Genomic DNA, 22,244 nt, shown 5'->3' with positions numbered 1-22,244 from the left:
GCGCGCCCATACTGAGGCCAAACAAGCCGGGCGTACGCACACGTGCATGCATGCACCGATCGAGAGCACGCCCGCTCCATCAGGCTATAAATACCACCGCGACCACCACTCGATGGAGACCATCCCAACAACACATCGACGACTGACTGATCTCGTGGTAGCAGATTAGCAAGCCAGACCGGCAAACAATGGCCGCATCGAAGCTTGCTCTGCCTCTGCTCGTCGCCCTAGCCGCCGCACTCTCCATGGCGGCTGCCCAAGTGCCTCCCCCTCCGCCACCCCCGACCGCCCCATCAACCACCCCGCCTCCGCCGGCTGTTCCCCCGCCGCCGCCGCCAGCGGCCGGGAACGGCACGTGCCCGACCAACGCGCTGGGGCTGCGCGTGTGCGCCAACCTTCTCAACGGCCTGGTCAGGGCCAACCTGGGGTTGGGCCCGCTCGTCCCGGCTGCCAGCGACCAGCAGTGCTGCCCGCTGCTCGGGGGCCTCGTCGGCCTCGACGCCGCCGCCTGCCTGTGCGCCGCCATCAGGAACAACGCCATCCCGGGCATCATCAACTTCTTCGTGCCCCTCGGTCTGGGACTCCTCCTCAACCACTGCGGCAACACCACCGTCCCCGCCGGCGTCTCCTGCCCGCCGGCTTAACCACACACTATGCTGTGCTCCGGCCGGCCGCCGCAGGAGTAACTAGCTAGTACCACGTTTAAGTATCGTCGGCGTCGGCGTCGTGCCCATGTCGTTGACACCTCTATATGTGATAAGCAAAGCGTTTGGCGGGATTCTCGCTTATTTCCACCGATAAGCCGCTTATAAGCGGATACAAACGGGGCCAAAATCTTCACTTAGATTATAATCCAAACGTGGCTAGGAAAAGCGTATACAAATAGGGCCTGTGCGTTGCACGCACGCTGTTTTTTTGCCACGTACAAAACATGTTTGTGCTATAAACTTTATGCGTGAAATAAAAAAATATACATGCGTGCGTAGTTGTGGTAGTTAATTTTGAACCTTCGTCACCTCTGTGGCATGCTTGCTTGGGCCACCAAGGAATGATGCTCCTGATCGGACTAGCACTTTGCACTTGAATAATCCAAGAATTTGGAGGAACACGATGTGCTCATTTTGAACAGATACAAAAGGACAGTAACCTGTCTAGAGGAGTACGCGTCATCCATTGTTTCCGCGATTACATCGAGCGAGATTACACAGGCTACGATTCTCAGTTTGGATCAGCATGCATGACCTCTATAGGGTGTTGGCGGCCGTTATTTTTCGATGAAAGATTGTAAACAAAATCGATTGTTTGGGCATATGCATGAAAAAACTAGAATGAGTACATCATGATCATAGCAGTTTGCTCCCCCTTGATATGCTTGATCAAGTGCTTATTACTCCCTCCCCTCCTAAATGTTTGACATCAGTTGATGACTTGTGATTAGAACGTTTGACCATTCTCTTATTAAACAATTTAGTATAAATTAAGGGCCTGTTTGGGAGCACTCCACTCCAGAAAAATCAGCTCCACTCCACCAGCTCCACACTTTCCTAGCTCCACTCCACCAACTCCAAAAAAACATGGAGCTGCTGCATGTGTTTGGCTAATGGCAGTGCTCCAGCTCCAAAAACATTAGCACTTGTTGTGAATGGTCTATTATACTCATGTGAATGGGTCCCACTTGTCAATCTCCTTTTCTTCTCCTTTCTTCTCCTTCTCCTTTCTTCTCCTTCTCCTTTCTTCTCCCGAGGTGCAAGGGCGGCGGGCGAGTGGCGTGGGGCGCGGCAGGTGACAGGTAGGGCGGCAGGCCGGGGCGGCGGGCGCGGGGCGCGGCAGGCGGCAGGCGGCGTGGGGCGTAGGGCGGGCGGGCGCGGGCGCGGTAGGCTGGGGCGGCGCGGCGAGCGGCGGGCGCAGGGGCGGCGCGGCAAGCCGGGGCGGCAGGCGGCAGGGGCAGCACGGCGAGCCGGGGCGAGGGGCGGTGACGGGGTGTTTTCTTTTCCTTGAATCGAACCGGTACGTGTGTAACGAGTGGCAATGGTGGGAAAATACCCACCAACTCCACGAGGAGGTCTATAAAGGGGGTTTTTGGAGCACCTCTTGAGGTACTCCACAAAAAACGTGGATCTACCCCCCTGCTCCACCTTTTTCCTGGAGCCGGAGTTGCTGGAGCTAGACGTGTTTGGCTGCGAAATTTTTGGAGTTGGTGGAGTGGAGCAATTTTTCGTGGAGTGGTGTGCTCCCAAACACCCCATAAGTATCATAAAAATAAATCATGCTTAATGCACTTTCAGTCTTAAAAATATCTTACATTTTTTTAATAAGACGAATGGCCTAACGTTAATGTCTAAAAGTCAAGAGTGTAGAATTGAGGGAGTACTTGCAATAACCTCAAACTAAATAGAACCCACTCTCTAGTGGATCCTCACCTTATTTCTTGAGGGAATTAACAAAACCTAGCTATAATCGTCTGATTCTATAATGATGGGGCCTATGAACCTATTGTTCTCTACTTCCTCCCATCACGAACATATATAAGTTAATGTAGGTTTATTTGAAGTTGAACTTTATAACCTTGGCCATCAATAACTAAAAATTCTATATAGATTGACAATACAAGAGATTTCGGCACCATTACCATTAGATTTATTATGAAAAATTCTTTCATAATATTTAACATTGTTGTTTAAGATAAAATCACCTCCATCCTTAATAAAATATAACGGTTAGGACAAAAGGTACCTCCGTCCACACCACGAATGGGTTGAACCACTGATAGGTGGGTCCCCATGTCATGTAAAAAACGGGGGGAAGAAATCTGGTGTAGCATTCATCTCCTGGAAATGCGAAACGGAAAATTCCCTTATAACCAGAAAAAAAAGGGAAAGGCATATATATGTTGAAATTGCTCTTATACAAATATAATGCGGTGGGCTCTCAATAATGGAGAACTTTCTTGTATATATTTATGCGTGAGAAGATACATACAATTTTTTTTTTGGCAAAACAACGAACCAACCGCCTTCATGTTAGTGGCCGCTGTTCTTGGGATCGATTGACAAACCCCCATGAACAAGCAACGGACTAGAAATGGTGTGTATGTTTGTTTACATTTCCTGCAACTATTTCTGCTCGGATATTGCTGGTTTCCGGGGACGACGACCACGGAACGAAATCAAACCGTCAGTCCAGGTTTCAGGGATTTGCGTGGCGCGCGTGCGCGGCTTCTCACACGTACTACAGAGTAACAGGTCTGCAGGTCATATTAGCAGCGGGCAAGGGACGTTTGATCATCAAACAATCTGTGTACCATTGCAAAAAGTACTCTCTATCCCGTGGCCAATTGAGTTGACCCTCCCACATATTCGCGGCCGAATATATATTGTATTGCTTGTTCCATCCATATTAATTTATCTCTGGCTAGCTATGACAGTTATATTCGGTTAACAACTCAAGTGGGGCACCACGTTAGAAAAGTTTTGGGCTGGCGGGTAAAAAAGTTTTGTACCAGTGGAGATTTGTGCTGGCGGCTAGCACAGACCGCTCTCTGCTGGCGGGCGACATTAGCCACCCACCAGAATCTGTGTGGTTACAACACCCGCTTGCACAGATAGTTTCTCTGCTGGCGTGTTTATGCCACTCACCATGTATTTTCCCATTCAACATATTATTTTCCGTGAATTATTTATTACTTCTATTTCCCGACAGTTTTAAGTCGTAAAATTGAAATATGTATCTCCAACCACATAACAACAAACTTGAATAATAAATAATTCACATAATTAAAACTGCATCGTACATAATATATAATTTACATTATTAAAAATCCAACATTTGGAATAGAGTTGTTCTTTGCCACACTAATATTAAAACTAATACGCCCATCTACGAAGATTTGTGCACTCGTCTGCCATCAACACGTCATCTTTATCAAAGAATGCTCCATCCTCATGACAAATCTCGCGTAGGATGAACCTCGCCATGTCCGTACAAATGTTATCGATTTGTTTGTCTTCGATCTTGGTATAGTTACCGCAGATGGTAGATATTTGCAGGTAAACAGTAAATGAAGATTAGGATGTATTACCATTAGGAAGTTAGCACATAGCAGTGTATAAGAGACTTACGTCTTCAGGATTTGTTCGGTACCTCCCATTGTTTCTAATGAACTCGCACATGTAATATCCACATAGTACAGAGCCGGGAGGTTGCTTGTGGCACTGCAAATAAATAGAAAAATGATACATTGATGAGTTGTTATTAATGACAAGTCTACAATGTATGAAATGACAAGTCTACAATATATGAAAAAAGCAAGTTTTTATGTTCTTACGTATTTATGATATATTATTTTCATAGCTTTCATCCTTTTTGGATTGTGAGGCTCATTTTTTAGTATGCTAAGCTTGTACGCGCTTCGAGGATATAAAGACAAAAGTTAGTAATACAGCTTAGGTGCATAGAATGTCAACATGCATATAAGTACTGCCAAGGAACGTCTTACTTTGTATAATGCCTATGAAATCCTTGTACCTATCTCTATCATAGCTGGCTGAGTCAAGGACCACTATTTCTCCTAGCTTCGGTAAAATCATGATGCAAATCTAATGGTCACTGCATTATATTAAAATAATTTATATTATAGACAGCATTAAATAACACCTAGTATATACATAGTAATTAAAACTAGCTTACTCAAAACCATAAGGAACCATGATATATTGCTTGTCAGGCCTTTTCCGAATCACCTTAGAAATGTGTACGGACACTTTGTGCATCTTCTCTGTGGGCTTTATTTTTGATAGCATCTTTCTCCGCTTGTGTCTTTGCTGCATCTATTTGTGCTTTGATCATTTCTATCAATTTGAACATGTGCTCTGGCTCGCTTATTCATGCTGGGTCAAGGTACGCTACCTTGAACCTGCCTTGCATCAATTCTTCCTCCCTCCATTTCATCTTGCAAAATAGGTCGCTCAGGTACTTGACATAAAATATGTCTGTATTTAAAACTAGTGTATGTGGTACATGTGGACTTACAAGCACCATACAGAAATGAGATTCACGTCGAGGCATTGTTGATGGTAAAATCTGTGCAAATCCTCAAAATCAATCACAATCTTTTTTGGGAGAATGCCAAGGAAAACCTTAGTTGGGACATGCGCGGTGATTGCTCGAATGCCTTGCTTCATTGCAATAATGATCCATCCATGCAGCTTATTCAGTTCCCATAGGCCCTCCAGTAGATCCCACCGATACAAGAATGGTTTGCCATGCTAATAATCCATTGGGACATCATCTAACGCAAAGAAATTGAGGTTTTGATCCTTTTCCTTTTGGCGAGAGGTGCTACGAGTTACAATTTTTTTACCGGAAGATGAAGCCTTCTTCTGCAATACATTTAAAAACTTGTCAATGTCTGCTGATGGAGCCTTTTCATATGTGCTGACCATACGAGGTACTGTTGGCCTCTTGGGAGGTGGAGATGCTGGCGAAGGCAATGTTGGATCATTAACATCTAAATCATCTACCCGTTCATCGCCTTCTAGTGCTGATGTACCATCGTCCTCATTGAGAGCTTCTAGGACAGGTGATAGCATTGGCTGCTCGTCCTCATTGTTAGCTCCCTGCACATGTGACAGCATCCACTACTCTGTGTCAACATTTGAGTCTGGAAGGGGTAGTTCATGGCTCAACCTTGAGGTTTCTAGCGGTGCATTCAGAGCGATATCTCGGTGATGCCATAGTATGTACTAGTTCATCGCATCACCGAGAACCTCAATCCCCTTATTAGTAGGGATGTCTATCTTGCATGACTCATCCGACACATGACCCGTTACTGCCATGTCGATTGCAACCTCTCGAAACTTAGTTTGTTTCCTTCCACAAGATATAACCAACTTGCATGGTGTATCCACTTGTATGTCATCAACAGGATACCTCACATTTGCAATGGAGCCAGCACTACTCGAAGCAACGAATCCTATCCGAGCAAGTAGCATGGTTGGTTCTGCCCTGTCGTTGACCATCAAATACTGTCGGGTCAGCCATCGTTGGGCAAGTAGCATGGTTGGCCAAGAACTCTAAGAACTCCTGCTTGGCGATTTTTCTCATCTTCTCTTCAAGGTTTTTCGTATAACAGACACGCTTCCTTAGCTTGCTTGGTCGTTGGGGAATGCTTTACCCTAGGGCAATGCTAATGACATCCCTCGAACCCGCCCAGAGTGCTCCGTGGTTCCAATCGCGGCGGTTAGCTGATCTTTCTCCCTATCGGGCCTAAATAGACCCTTCTTTTGCGCCTTGGCGAGCTATGCCAACCTCTCGTAATTTAGTTCTGTTGAGGGGTGTTTGAATTTAACCTTGTCATCGGATGTTACAGTCAGAATTTGAGCTAGTACCCAATTCCTGTTGCGCTTATTCAAGCCTACAAACATATCCGGTCAACCAGCTTTCCTCCGTTCTTCTTCCTCTCTGCTCCATTTAGCGATCTTGGCAGTGTACCCTCCTACAGCCAAGTGATGGGGGTTCTAGGTGGCTTTCATAGCCTTCGCGGTATTTTCTTCGCTCAGGGCTTTTGCTTCGAGTGTATTCTTCTGTTATTTGAACTCTTCCCACATGTCTGCAGGAATCTTACCGAAGTCATCCCTAGCATTCTTGCCTTTCTATACATATTCTTTATTAAGAGTAGACCTCCAATTCATGAAATGTCTCCCAAGGAGGCCCTCGGCAAAGTTTCTTGCGAATTTCTCTTGACCTTCAAGAAAAGTGAACCTTTCCTTCACTATGGCCCACAATACATCCTTTGTAGTGGTAGGCACCTTCTTCCAATTTCTAGTCGTGATCCAGGTCTGCAATTTATCCCTGAGAATAGCTCCACATATGTTCTAAAACCTAGCAGATATCCCCTCAGGTAATATGGGTTCACCTTTGGTGCCAAGCTCTTCTATTACGAGAGTACCTTTGGATTTGGTTTCGGCTTCATTCCCCATGTTTCCTTTTCGGATTACTACTAGAAGCAATAGTAGTCAAAGTTTGTGGTGTAGAGGCAGCTACCTCCTCTTCATGCAGAGTAGATGTTCTACGATGGTGTGGCGTGGAATGCACTGGGGATTGGTCATCGTTCTATAGAGAAAACAATAGTTGGAGTTTAGATCTTCATGTGACCAACATATATATCACGTGTATATGTACGTGCATGCGATATATACCTGATGATCTGCGACCGGATCATATTCAGGATGCCAGCAAGGCCTTGATGGGTTTGGTTCGTACTCATGTGGAGTAGAATACGATCCACATTTGTCGTCAGAGTCGTTGTCGTCCTCCTCTGAGGATTGAACATCTGGTCTGGGCTGCTATTCTCCCCCATCTTGCAATGGAGGGTTGACTAATTTGATGGCATCCGGTTCCGTGACATTGTTGTCATTGTTGGTCCCATTGTTCTCGTTCTTGTCCATAACTTTTAATATCTAAAATTGTAATACTTGTAATTAAAAATTATTTCTATCGCAATTTGTATACATAAAAATTATATCTAACACAATTTGTATACTATATACATCAAAAAAATTATTTCTACAACAATTTGTATACTAAATCCAACTATTTTTCTATCAATTTATACAAATTTATTATTCCTAAAAATTGCAATCAATAAATATTTATACACCAATTTTTCCTATCATAATTTGTATCCTATATGCAAATTGTTTCCGATCACAATTTGCATCCAATATACATAAAAATTATTCATATCATAATTTTTAACCTATATACATAAAAATTATTTCAACAAAAATTTATATACTAAATCCAACTATTTTTCTATCACAATTTATACAAATTTATTATTCCTGAAAATTGCAATCAATAAATATTTATACACCAAATTTACCTATCACAATTTTCATACAATAATTATAATTGAATTAATTTAAAAAACAACTGTTGGGGAGGGGGCTTGAGAGAGGAGGCGCAAAGGCTTGGGTAGAGGAGGCGGCGCGGCCGCCTCGGGCACCGTCAGAGGGGGTCGGTATGGTGGCGGCTTGGAGAAGACGGTAGCACGGGACGGGGAGGCCAAGGCGGCGGCTGGTGGGGAGAAGGGTGGCATTAGGGCGGCTCGAGCAAGGAGAGGTGCAGTGGCGTTTGGGAGGAGGCCGCGGTGGTGCTCAGGGACGAGGGGGTAGCGTCGGAGGCACCGCAGGTAGGCTAGCAGTGCACACGGAGGCGTGGCGGCATTGGGGAGGAGGTAGCGTCAGGGAGGGGGCTGCGGTGGCGCTCGTGGAGGAGGGTCGTGGTGGCGCTTGTGGAGGAGGCTTGCGGTGGCGCTCGTGGAGAAAGGCCGCGGCAGCGCACGGGAGGAGGGGCGGCGGCGCACGGGGAGGCGTGGCAGCATCGGGGAGGAGGTAGCACTCATGGAGGAGGGTCGCGGCGGCGCACGGGGAGGAGGCCGTGGTGACGCTCCGGGAGGCACGACGGCGCACGGGGGAGTGGCGGCGGCGGCGGCGAGGAGGGTGGCGGTTCTGGTGCGAAAATTTTGTAGCCTAATGGCGTAGTGAAACTTTCATGATGGAACTTAGAAAATTTGGTGCCCTGGTTGCGCGTTATGTATGAGAGATCTATGCTGACGGGCGGCTAATGTCGCCCACTAGCACAGAACCTTTGCACTGGCGAGCGACATTAGTGTCCGCCAGCACAACTCTTCTGTGTTGGCCTCTTTTGTGCTGGCGGGTGGCAGCTGCCAGCAACGAGTTTTCAGCAAATTTCAAATATTTTGAATACTTATAAGTAAGTTCAAAATTGTTTGAAACTTCTACACCTGAACATAAATATTTTGTAGTGCTTGTAAAAATTATATTTTCATAAATAACACAAAAGTTTTTGAGTAGTTAGTTCACATGTCACTATAGGTTGAACTCCTCATGAGTTATAGGGTGATTATGACTTGGATATCCATTTAGGAAGAATGTATTGTTATACTATTTTAAAATTATCTTATTATTTTTGGTCCATGTTGGTGCAGCGGTAAAGTGGTTACATGCCAACTATCATGATTGTTGGATCAAATTATATTTTATTAAAATTTAGTTAAATCAAAAAATAAATGGATTTTCATGTTAAACCTTTTAAACATGTCCACATTTAAAAAAATTCTGTGATTTCAGATAAAACCTAAAATGTATCTTTACAAGAAAACACCAAATACAAGGAGGAAGGTGGATTTTTCCATTCCATATAGGTTTAATTTAATTTAATTTTAATAAAATATAAATTTTTTGAATAATTATGATAATTGGCATGTAACCACTTTATCAGTGCACCAACATGGACAAAAAAGACTAAGATAATTTTGAGATAGTATAACAGTACGTCCTTCCCAAATGGATATCCAAGTCATAATCACCCTATATCTCATGAGGTGTTTCAACCATGTGAACTAACTAGTCAAAACATTTGTGTTATGTATGAAAATATATGTTTAGTGATAGAAGTTTGAAATAATTTTGAAACTCATTTAGCAAGTATTTAAATTTTTTGAAATTTGGTGAAAACTCTATGCTGGCGGGTGGTTAACGCCACCCGCCAGCACAAACCATCTATGCTGGCGAGCTCTAATGATTTGTGTTGGCAGGCAGTGTTCTTATGCCTCCCTACAAAGGTCGGGGAGCGCCTGAAATTTTCTAAGTCCTGGCATTGTGAACGTAGATCTCGCCATCAAGCTTCCTAATTCCACCGTGGCCCCCGAGCACCACCTGCTCCCCGCCGGGCCGCCTCCCCAAGCACGACCTCCTCCCCGTCGGGCTGCCTCTCATCACCACTGGACCGCCTCCTTCCCCGAGTGTCACCTCCTCCCCTAGTGTCGCCTGTTCCTCACTGGACCACCTCCCGTCGGGCCTCATTGTCCCCACCGGGCCACCTCCTCGAGCGCTGGCTCCACCCCGTCAGGCCGCCTCTCATCCCCGCTAGGCCGCCTCCTTCCCCGAGCGGTGCCTCATCCCCAAGCATCGCCACCTCCACGTCGGGCCGCCGACGCCTCCTCATGCCGGGCCGCCTCCCCGAGCGTCGCCTCCTCACCAGCCATCGGTTTTTTTAAAGTAAATTCATTAAGGAAAATGCATTGACTAGACAAACCTTAAATATGTATTCGATTATTAAATTTGATGCTTCTTTATTATCAATTTTAGGACAATAATTATTTCCTTTTTATTTTTTTACAATATATATCATTTTTGTGCTTAAGGATATAATTGTTACCTTTTTGCATTTTTATTCCATGCAATTGCAACATGATAATAAATATATTATGATTAATTACAACAATGTACATGAGATATAAACCAATAATTGTAAATTTCTTCCATTATTTTGGATAATCTTTTATTCTAAGCATTTCATGAATTATGATGTTTTACGGCGTAATTATCATTGAAGTTGATGTTTGTGGAACCACGTATATCTTATTACAATTTTATTTGGATAGTTTGGGCTAACTATGGCAAGTAGAAGTTCTTTTCCATGTGGTTGTGGCGGTCGTGGTGGTGCCGGCCATGGAGGTGGTAGGGGACACTACATGTCCAAGGAGCCACCTTTGACTCATCATCCAGGATTTCACTTCACTAATGCCATCTTTGACTTGCCACAAGACGATCGAAGCAAAAGATCAGTTCCCAACATAGTAATATTCTTTCCTTCATGTAATTAATTTTTTACTGCACATGAATAATTTCTAAACTTACTTACATACAATGTAGCTTATCAACCCAATTAGATGGCTCAAAGATATTGTTGAAGATTTAGGTGGTACTTCTCCTGTAGTGCAAACCGAGGTTGTTATTGAACCTCATTTTAAAAGAGTACACATCTCTTTTCAAGTGCCTGCTCAAGAAACAGATTTCACCTTGATGTCACTAGGAAAGGCCATCCCGATGGTTTCAATTGCCGTAATGGGCCAAATAGCACCAAATAGGGTAATTTTTGAGAGGACTGCCATGAAGGCCTTCCTACAGCAGCTTAAGGATCATGGATATTTTGTGCCAGACTTCTCATATTTTCAAATAAAGCAGCTCGAGGAGGGAGAAAGCAATATGATTGTGACTACTAAGAGGCTCCGTTGGCTTAATCAACATGACATGGTATGGAACATTCTTTTATCATTCTTTTAACTTTAGTTATATTATAGATTTTAACTTTCATCACGTTATTATCATCATTTAGGATCTCTTTGGTACTACCAATGCGGCAATTAGCTTTCGTGCGATTCTAGCTCAAGTATTGGATAAGTTGGATTTCACTTACTTGGGTGGAAACCTGATATTCAACAGAGATGGGAAGTTCCAAGCTCATCTCACTTTCTATAGGCTACAACATTTGACCTCTCCATTGTTTGAGATTTATGGTCGTCCATGTGATCACTAATATAAAGTGAAGGAGAGTGCACTCATCCATGCTCTAACCTTTTTTTGATGACGCTCTAGGCTGGACGATTGGAGACCTTAACTATATTCCATATCTAAGGAAGCAACACGGAGTATGAAATATGTAACATGCATGGATGTATCCGTACCCTTTTCTTATGGATTTGAACTTGTTATCTCTAAGACCTTAAGTATTAATGTATGAACTTGCATTATTGTCAGAATTGGTTATATTGTATTGTGGCATGGATGTACCCCTACCCTTTTCTTATGCTGGCAGTCAGTTACAAGATAATAAAGTCTAATCCACATTAATAAAGTCTTATAAATAATTAATAAGTGCTTCTCATACTGATTGTAATCCTCAATGTCTACTACACCTTCAACTCCAAGGATCCTTTGTTTTCCAGAGATGACAATGTGCTTCTTTGAATTTATAGGGTCGATTATGTAGAATACCTGTACAACACGCTCAGCGAGTACCCATGGGTCATCTTTGTAACCTACATTGGCTAGGTCTACAAGTGTCAACCCATAATTATCATCTGTAACGCCACTCGGGTGTTTGACCCATTGGTACAGAAAGACGGGGATCCTGATATTCTCTCCATAGTCAAGTTCCCATATTTTCCTCTATGAAACCATAGTAAGTTATGTTCTGTCCGGATGTATCAATCACCTTTATGCGAATTTGGTACGACACACTTTTTTTGTCCTTTGTGGTGGTATAAAATGTGTATCCATTAATTTCATATGCTTGCCATGAGGTGACATTGCTTGATGGGCTAGACGCCAACCTAGTCAATGTTACTTCCTCTGTGGAATTTCCTTCAAATAGCTGCTCATGGTCCTTCAACCATGATCGGAAATGACGCTTTTGCTCTTTGATGATCCAATCCTCCGAGCGACCATTACTTTCTCCACGGACCTCATTTAGGTGTTGCTCAATGAAAGGCTAGCTCCACTATTGCGAGCTGTTGTAGAATGCTTGAATGCGCTTTCTCCAAGTGTTGGTTGTTCTTGTCGATGTATCTTTTCATTCCAATGGTACCTCTCCCACACAATCTGCCCTTGTGTTGAGATTCCGGTAAACCAATAGCTCTCTTATCTTTTATGTAATATATGCAGCAATCAACACTCTCTTCTGTATGGTAGCTCTCGATTATGTTGCCCTCTAGAAAGGCCTTATTTCTCATGTATCCATTTGAGAGTTGTCATGAACCGTTTGTATGTCCCCATCTGATGGATGTACATAGACCCTAGTTCATTATTTGTTGGACCATGTGGACCATGAGATGTTCCATGATATCGAAAAGGATGAAGGGAAGCACATCTCGAGATGGGCCTAAGTTTCCAACACAAGCAGCTGAAGTCTAACCAATTTGACACAATCGATCACTTTCTGCGAAATCACGTTGAAGAAGTAACACATCCGTGTGATAACCATTCTAACGAATACTGGTTTGATAGCCCGGATCGTAATAGCGAGAAAAATTATGATCATCACATGGCAATCATGGGAGTTATAGCTGGCAAGCATCATGTCCTTCAATGAGACTAGTGACCAATTGTTGGATGAGAATCCGGTCAGCACTTTCAACCCGCGCAAGCACTTGCACATAGCCAATCTCTCATCTGGTGTTAAGTTGTAGCTAGTCGGGGGAAGGTATTGCTTACCATTAAGAAATTCTTGCGGCTGGAGCTTTAGCCTGATTTGAAAGTCAACCAGATCCTTACATGATTTTAGTTCGTCCTTTGCCTTGCCTAATAAGCTCAAGAATCTGATAGTGCTATCGAACACATTCTTCTGAAGATGCATCCCGTCAATGGCATGGCGCACCGCCAGCTCTCGCTAGTATGAAAAATACTTAAAAAAGATAGACATCTTCTTAAATGGCACGTCTGCGACGTCTGTAGTTTCAACATGATTCCTTCCCCTTTCGAATTATTAGCACCACCTAATGACTTCTTACCGAGTTTGAACTTGATTTTCTCGCACATTTCAAATACTATTTTACCCATAGCCTATTTTGGAGCAAAATCATTCTCATTGGTGCCATAAAAAAAGTCCTTCATCCTACGGTATTTGTGCGTCTTCAATAAGAAGCGTCTGTGCCGCATGAACACTGTCTTCATAGATCCCTTAAGGTACACATATGATCTTCCATCCAAGTAAGCTATGCATGTCTTACCTTTTACTTGACCTGTCAGGGCAAATAGGGTAGGATAATCATTGATGGTAACAAAGATAATGGCCCTTAGTGTGAAGTGCTCCTGTCTGTACTCATCCCACATCCGAACCCCATTTTCCCAAAGCTTCTGCATATCTTCCATCAATGGCTCAAGAAAAACATCTATGTCGATGCCAGGTTTCTTCGAGCCTTGTATGAGAATGGTTAGCAAAAGGAAGTTTCTCTTGTGACATAGCCATGGGGAAGGTTGTATATGGTCATCAGCACTGGCCATGTGTTGTGCGTGCTGCTTCTTTCACCAAACGGATTCATCCCATCTGTACTCAACATGAATCGTACATTCATTTTTTTCATTTGAAAACTCTTGATGATTAGCATTAAAGGCCCTCCACTGGCGAGCATCGGAAGGATGTCGGAGCTTTCTATTAGTCTTTACTAGGCAATCAACATGCTAAGTCATCAATTCAGCAGTTTTTGGATTTGAGAACAAATGCTTCAAACAGTCCACCACCAACAAGTACCACATCACCAAGGCAGAGACTCTGCGCTGAGTCATCGTGTCAGTATCTATACAGGACTCGTCCTCCACTTGAGCACCAGCACTTTTCTTTGCACCATTCTTAATCTTATTCCTGATGGAGGAACACGGTCCTCACAAAAATCGGCATTACTTTTGTAACGGCTAGCATCGCAATTTGGACACTTTTCCAATGCTGCGTACTCACCACGGTACAATATGCAATCGTTCCTGCACGCGTGTATTTTTTGCACACGTGTCTCTAATGGGTTGATAATCTTCTTTGCTTCGTATGTGTTTTTTGGTACAAAGTTAGGATTCGGGAGCAACTTGCCCAATAGAGTAAGGAGACCATTGAAACTATTGTCTGACCAGTTGAATTTAGCCTTCAGAATTAGAAGATGAAGGACGAAACGCAACACTGTCTACTCCTTCCCACATCCCTCATACATACAGCCGAATTATTGATGTAGTAACTAGTAAGGAGGAAGAAATATAATCAAAATCAATTCTATATTACTTAAACCATGGATGTAATAATTAATAAGTAGAAAGAAAAAAAATGAAACTCAATTATATATTAAATTCAATCAACCTCATTAATTAAAACTATGGATTTAATAATTAATAAGTAGGAAAAATATAATCAAACTCAATTCTATATTACATTAAAATAACAAACAAAGTATTGTAATGGTTATAATATGACCATAGAATTTTATTTACAAAAATAATCCATCTCTAATTATTTTCTCTCCCTTCCCTCCTCTCTCTTCTAGGTCTAGATCTAGATCTAGATGACAATCATAAACTCACCTTTTATAGCCACCTCCTCCAAAGAAAATAAGAGCAAAACCTTCCCCCATAGATTTGGTATTTTTGGAGCTTTTCCCGAGCTCCTTTCAGGCAAGCTCCAAATGGAAGGTTGACTGGAGAAGATGTTGTCCGTGGCTTTATCTGGGCAGTATCTGTGCTGGCGGGTACTAGCCCGATGGCCCCGATCACCTTTGTGCTAGCGGGTGCCAATTCTGCCCGCCAGCATGCTAATTTCAACGTACCAGCACAAATCGTTTCTGATATAGTGTACAGAGACTAAACAGCCGAAGGACATTAACACCACATGCATCGAGCTCTTCTTGCTCAATGGATCGTGCCTATGAATACCATCCCAAGCACCCCCAAGAAGACCATCCCAAAGCACAAAACCATCTACCACTAGAACAAGCCAGCTAGGTAGGCCGCTAGGGCACGGTACGTACCAGCAATGGCGCCTTCCAAGCTCGTCGCCGTGCTCCTGGCCTAGCCACCCTGTCCATGGTGGCGGCCCAGGTGCCTCCTCCCCTGCCACCGCCAGCTAACGGCACCTGCGACCCGCTGGAGCTAGGTGTGTGCAGCAACCTGCTGAGCGGGCTTCTCCCGGGGGTGGCAGCGACAACGGGAATGGTGACCAGCAATGCTGCGAGCTGCTCAAGCTTGGCGGCGTCGACGCCGCCATCTGATTCTACACCGCCTCGAGGAACAACATCCTCGGCATCACCAACCTCCACGTGCCCCTCGCCCTGCGTCTCCTCCTCGGCCGATGCGGCACTGGCATCCCCGTCGGCTTCACCTGCGCCTGATCACATCGCTGTCACTACTAAAAAACTAAGCATTGGTCCTAGCCCATAGTACCGGTTAGTTTTTGACCCGGTACTAATGTGAGCATTAGTATCGGGTCTAACGGCTAGCTCCCCGTGACCCCCTTTTTAGTACCGGGTGGGAGCTCCACCCGGTACTAAAGGTTACCCATTAGTATTACCCATTAATACCAGATGGAGCCTCCACCCGGTACTAAATCCACCCGGTACTAAAGGAGCTCCATCCGCCTTATCCACTCCCCCCATTAGTACCCACTCCCGTCCTCGCTCCTTATCCACTTCCCCTCCCTCCTCTCTCCCTCCCTCTCTCACTCTCGACCATGTGCCGGTGAGCGAGCCCTGCACTTGGCGGCCCGAAGGCACGGCGGCTGGAGGACGGAGGGAGGGTGTGCGGGGAGGCGAGGCGCCCGGTGATCGAAGGTGCCGCGGCTGGCCCCGATTGCGCACGCGGGGAGGCGACGGGGCCAAGGGCGGGCGGCGGCGGGAGGGTGGGGCAGCGGGGCAGCGGGAGGGCGAAGGGGGGCGGCGGCGGGGGCCAGCCGGGAGGGAGGCGGGGGCAGTGGAATTTTTTTATTTTTTAATACCCCTTTAGCACTACTAATTATTTGATCCGATACTAAAGGTTAGTACCGAAGTAGCAATACCGGGTTTATAGGTTCTTTGTGTGCTCTAATGTGCGATCCCCCCTGATGAAGCAACTAATAAATAACGATCCCCCTGAGGAAGCAACTAATAAATAACGATAATAATAAGCGTGGCCGGCCGGATTCACTACGTACCACATCATCTATCGTTGTCGTCGTTGATCGCGTTTCCTTGATCCGATATATGTTCGCGTCATATACTATATTTGTTGTTCTGTTGTATACAGAGTTGCTCGTATTACACATGAAAAATAAAAGCTTATGAAGAAGTTGTGTTAATTTAATTTGAGCCTTTGAACACTTTGTGATATGCCATCCGTACGTGGGAAAATGAGCAAAGTACGACCCAAATTAAATTAGCATGATGTTCGAGGTGTTAACTCTAGTGTGTTTGACTTCTACGAGGGTATATGTATGGATTTCAAGTACAATATCATAGATTCATATTAGTATAATGTTTGTAAATGCCGCTGGGAGCTTGCACTTGCATATTGAATCCCTCTGCCTAGCTTGGACGAGCCTCCTCTGCAGAACAGAGCCTCCTCTGCAGTTTTGCAGAGGCACTCGTCACCAGGAACGGATCCAGAACGGGACTGTGCCTCGGGCTGAGCTGTTGAATCACACCTAAAATAGTCTAATTTTATCTCCTAAGCCTCATTTTATTAGGCTAAACAGCACATAGGTTAAAGGGACTCCATAGTCTCGCCCTAGGCTGTAGCCCGGGCCCTGGATCCGCCCCTGCTCGTCACTAATCTGTGGGTCCCATCGAGATCTGGGCATATGGCCCACACTTCAATGAAAGTGACTCCCTATATGTAGTAATGCATATATGTAGTAATGCGGAGGAATCGTTTTCCTCTACCTTACCTTTTCGATTGGGAACTCATAATTGGGTCTGGGTTGGTATGAGCTGGATTGTGTCCTTACGAAGACATGGATAAAGAAACGGAAATAAATTATTTTTTATAATAAACATTTTATTTAACTTAGAAATGTACCATAATGTACCATCATGCTAAGACCGTTCCTGAAATATGTATAGTCAGGATGCACACAACTTTAAAAGATAAAAAAGAAAAGGAAAAACGATATAACATCAAATATCATGTCTATCTGGACCTGTGAATTATATGTGAATTATAATCTGGACAGTAGGTTGGTTGTGAAGGCCAAATGTCTGCAATGCCAAATTGTGAAGGCAAAGATATTATTGTTGAGCGGGGCAAAATCATCTTTTCTTAATCCAAAATCTCCTAGCAGCTAGATGAGAGTAGTATATTATGGGTTGGGAATCTTGAAATCTATGTTACTACCTCAGTTCATTTTCATTTGATGTCAGACAGAGGAAGTTAGCTTATTTTGTTCTTACTTTGTTGTCTGAAATGACATATATATTTGACGGGAGATAGTAAAATCCAATCTGTTCGGATTGTATATATGGTGATTATTTTTGCTTGAATAGATAGAATCTTTAATAGATCCAAACGAACTTTTTGCTTCCTGCCGGTTCGTTTACAAAAAACGAATTTTTGCTTGAGTAGTTTTGTAAAACAACTTCTCTCTTCAAAATTCAAATTGATTCGAGAGCTCAATTTTTTTTTTGAAACTGATCTCTGCTTGCGAGACTTGTGTTTCGCGGGTCGGAGGAAAAAGGTAGAACACACGCTGCGGTCAAAGCGTCAAACTGATCGGACGGTTCAGGATGAAGGGTGCCCGCGTTCCCTTCACACTTGCCCTGCACCTGCTAAAATCTTTTCCTGTACGCTTTCCGCCTTCCCCTCTCTCCCGTCCCTCCGTTCCCGCCGCCATTTCAAACCCACCTCCGATGGCCACCGCCGGCGGCGACGCCGACCCGCCCCAGCCCTTCCCCGCCGACCTGGACGACAACGGATTCCCCTCTCTACCCTCACCCCCGGCCGCCGCAGGAAGCACCAGCGTCTTCGCCGAGGATTTCTATCGCAGCGGCACCGACTGGTCCTCGCTGCGGGACCCCCCGCCGCGGCGGCCGCCCGAGGGGCCACCCGGGGTTAAGGCGAAGGAGAAGGAGGGCGCCTCTCTCGTGCAGAGCAGCCTCTTCCAGGCGTGGGGGATCGAGAGGCCGCGCCGGGAGGGGGGCGCGGCTGGGCATTCCTCGCCCGTTCAGAAGAGCCTCTTCCAGGCGTGGGGGATCGAGAGGCCGAAGCGGGAGGGGGTCGGGGCAGGGGACCCCTGCCCTTCCCCGATCCGTTCCGGTTCTTGGTCGGGAAGGAAACGGCAGCGAGGAGGTCCCGGGGAGGCGGCGCCGGCGGCAATGAATCCCCGCACGTGTCCCTTCTACAAGAAGATTCCAGGTAAGGCCCCGCCGTTTCATGGTTGGATGCGTGTTTGTGGTAGTGATATGAAATTAGTAAAGTACCGAATGCCTACTTGTGCACTAATTGAGAATGTGTTATTTTGTTGGAGCAAATGAGGATAGCTTACCCCTGAATAGCTGACACCGACCTTTTCAAAGTTTGCTGAAGATCTCTGTTTCGTGCACCTGTAAATTGAATCATCCTAGGCACGCCATTCACGGTGGATGCATTTCGGTATGGAGAAGTTGAGGGGTGCTCGGCCTATTTTCTCAGCCATTTTCATCATGACCATTATGGTGGATTGACCAAGAAATGGTGCCATGGCCCCATCTTTTGTTCTGCGCTCACAGCACGCTTGGTAAAGATGTGCCTGTCAGTAAATTCCGAGTATGGTTCCTTTCTCTTCTCTGCGAATTGTTTGATGGTGATTCTATATTCTTCTAGCGCCTAACACCAGCATCATGTATTCAAATTGATAACTACAGTTATATTTGTCCCTTGGAGCTTGATACCGAGTATGTCATAGAGGGAGTGACGGTTACCTTGTTGGAGGCCAATCATTGCCCTGGTGCAGCTCTAATTCACTTCCGACTAAGTGATGGAAAGACCTATCTCCACACTGGGGATTTCAGAGCATCAAGATCTATGCAATTGCATCCACTCCTCCAGAGAGGCCGTGTAAATTTGCTGTACCTGGACACGACATATTGCAATCCCAAGTACAAGTGGGTCTGCAATCTTGAAGTTTAAGAATTTTCTCTTTCATGATTACTTTGCTGAACCTGGTAATTTATAGATTCCCACCCCAGGAGGATGTTATTGATTTTGTTGTGAGGACAGCTCGAAGATATCTAGCGAAGCAACCGAAAACCCTCATTGTTGTTGGAGCATATAGCATTGGGAAAGAGAATGTGTATCTAGCAATTTCTCAAGCTTTAGATGTACTTAACAGTTTAAATTTAAAAGATCGCTTTTACTTTGGAACATGCAGGCCTTCTAATTCTCAGATAACTTCTTTTTAATTTATTCATGAAAGGTCCCTATATACACTGATGCATCAAGAAGACGGATTCTTCACTCATTTGACTGGCCGGACTTATCCAAAAGGATATGTTCATGCAATCAAAGCTCACTTCATGTTTTGCCCCTGGGATCTGTAAATCATGAGGTCTGCAAATGAATTTCAGATGAATTCTTTGAATTTAGCAAGTGACCTCTCTAACTAGAAAGTAGCATTTCTCAGAACTTGAAGAAGTACCTGGAGACTCTTAACCAAAAATTTGTAGCTGTGCTGGCTTTTCGGCCTACAGGTTGGTGAAGTTCTGGAGATAAATTTTGTGCTTCTGCAATATGGAATTATATGATCCTTAATGGTCTCTCCAATGTTTTATCAGGTTGGACTTTCTCTGAGGCAACTGGAAAGCAGCTTGACCTAATAAAACCAAGCTCTAATGGAAGCGTAACAATCTATGGTAGGATTTGTCAGTTGTGCTGATAATGGGTTTCCTTTCATTTCTTGCTAATGAAGAAGTGAATGAACCAAAACTGTTCCAGAAAAGGAGTTTTTTAGAATGCTCAGTGTGAACTTATTTTCTGCCAAGTGCAGACTGAACTTATTGATCTCCTGAATTGAAAAGGCTGATTATATTTTCCAATGATACGAATCTGTGATTTTACTTTCCATATCAAGTTGAGATTGCCAATTGCAGAAAAACCCAAAAGAACAGCATCCTACACTTGCAGCTCCCTCTGTTATTTGTACCTTAAATAGTTTCAGATTCAGAGTCATAGTGCCAAATAATTAATGATTCTTTCAAACTGATTTCTTCTGCTTGTAGGTGTGCCTTATAGCGAGCACTCAAGTTTCACTGAGCTTAGAGATTTTGTGATGGTAAATCCCGAAACCTGATATTACATTTTTGCAGTCTTGGATGGATTCTAACTATAGGTCAATATTTTCATGGCAAGTTTCTGAGACCTCAGGTAATCCGCTCTGTTAATGTTGGCAACGTGGCAAGTCGAGATAAAATGCAAGCATATTTCCGGGAATGGCTGAAGGGCTCATGATACATAAGACCTGATCAGTTTTTGTATGTTGACCTCAGCCTTGGGACATTCAATGTGGTACTGTTGTATAATCTTCCTACATGTACAGTTGATCGTAATGTTAGGTATCTTTACATTTTTCTTATGAAACTTCAACAGATGCCTATTCTTATGTGCCAGTGACAGTTATGGTACCTGAAGAGCAGCCAAGATATTTTTTTTTGAAGGCTCTCTATGCTAAAAAATTCATCCTTCAAGAGGTGCCACTTTGCTAATATTATTCCAATGAAGCAGATTAGGATCCATTCTGTTTTTATCTCAATTGAGAGGCAGATGGGTTGTTTCTTGGCCAGTCTGCCACAACCCTTTGCAGTGAAATTGTAAGTTGCAGGAATATTGACTCCAATTGCTGTTCAATTAAATACATTATTTGCAAAGCATCAATTGAGTTCTTACGTTGAATCGAAATACAAGATTTCATTGGGTGCATCAGTGGTCTTTCATAGATGCAGCTGAGAGTCAGCTGTGCTACCTTCATATTTCCTCAAAAGAAATTGACACGAAACCCAACTTTTAAGTTCCAATTATACATCCAAATTTATTGTCCCCAAGGTGGTAGAGTCATGTAATGACTACTGGTAAGAGTACAGATCTTGGTGAGATTTCAACTTCTCACTGTAATAGCTTAATGCTGTTACAGTGTCACCATAGGTGTTGGCACTCATCTCAATATTACCATTGCCTCCTGAACCTAGAAAGTCTTGGGTTAATCGGTATGTTGCATCTTCAGAGCACCTTTTGCTGCACGTGATCCTCAGGAACCATGTAGATCTTTCATTTTCTGTCCTGATGGTAAATGGCAGGAGCTCAATCCAAGGCAGTGTGTTTCATGCAGCTAACAGCCTGTGGTGGGCTTGTTTGCAAATTAGTGTGATCATTCATGAAAGGGCTATTGTCTTTATCAATCTTCATGCCAGCACTATTAGTTCATGTGTTCTCTTTGGTATATCCCTTGCCCCCAGAATGTCTATCGATTTGATCTCTACTTTCTAGCAGCAGACGGATAATTTAAGAAACCTTTTAAGAGTAATGGCGACATATGATCTTCACTGGTCTTGTGGTCTTTGCTCCCATCTCTGCTGCTTTCTGGAGCAGTGATGTTGCCGACATGTGTGAACTCAGAGACATGTTAGGAGAGCTTGATCTGCTTTCATCAAACAGAATGCCAAAATCATTTTTGTATCATCTGGTTGGAGAGCAATGCAGCATTGCTTGCTATAATAGCATAAGAAGACAAAGGTTTCAGATGGTTATCTGAACTGTGGTTGTTACCAGAGAAGTTTCCAACTATATATGTTGGTGAAGAGCTTGCACTAGGCATTCTGTGTGAAAAGATGCCCTGCTGCTCAGCATACAGTTTTCCAACCATGGTAACAAGGCTCTGTTCAACTCTGGCATTGTCCTCAGCTGAAG

At 44.2% G+C, this 22,244-nt stretch overlaps 2 protein-coding genes across 2 annotated transcripts; both read left to right on the top strand.

The window, feature by feature from the left end:
* Nucleotides 1-188: 188 nt before the first annotated feature.
* On the top strand, nt 189-644 carry LOC101782367 (pEARLI1-like lipid transfer protein 1). The gene has a single exon (XM_004977911.1). The coding sequence runs from the start codon at nt 189-191 to the stop codon at nt 642-644; it is 456 nt and encodes a 151-aa protein (XP_004977968.1).
* A 17,494-nt stretch (nt 645-18,138) lies between these two features.
* Nucleotides 18,139-21,211, top strand: LOC101767118 (DNA cross-link repair protein SNM1). The gene is given in 10 exon segments (XM_004975427.4): nt 18,139-18,722; nt 18,932-19,112; nt 19,211-19,450; nt 19,522-19,666; nt 19,762-19,893; nt 19,969-20,035; nt 20,120-20,197; nt 20,564-20,616; nt 20,694-20,750; nt 20,753-21,211. Coding segments are annotated over 10 exon segments (1,512 nt in total). The 5' UTR covers nt 18,139-18,217; the 3' UTR covers nt 20,807-21,211.
* Nucleotides 21,212-22,244: the final 1,033 nt, after the last annotated feature.

Source organism: Setaria italica, chromosome VII (genome assembly GCF_000263155.2).
Source record: "Setaria italica strain Yugu1 chromosome VII, Setaria_italica_v2.0, whole genome shotgun sequence".
In the NCBI taxonomy this organism is placed as follows: domain Eukaryota; kingdom Viridiplantae; phylum Streptophyta; class Magnoliopsida; order Poales; family Poaceae; genus Setaria; species Setaria italica.
Note: the sequence above shows the minus strand (reverse complement) of the source record. Positions and strands in the feature narration are given on the sequence as shown.

Bases quoted from the DNA above. Each gene is read 5' to 3' on its own strand.
- LOC101782367 (XM_004977911.1), top strand. From the start codon at position 189: ATGGCCGCATCGAAGCTTGCTCTGCCTCTGCTCGTCGCCCTAGCCGCC.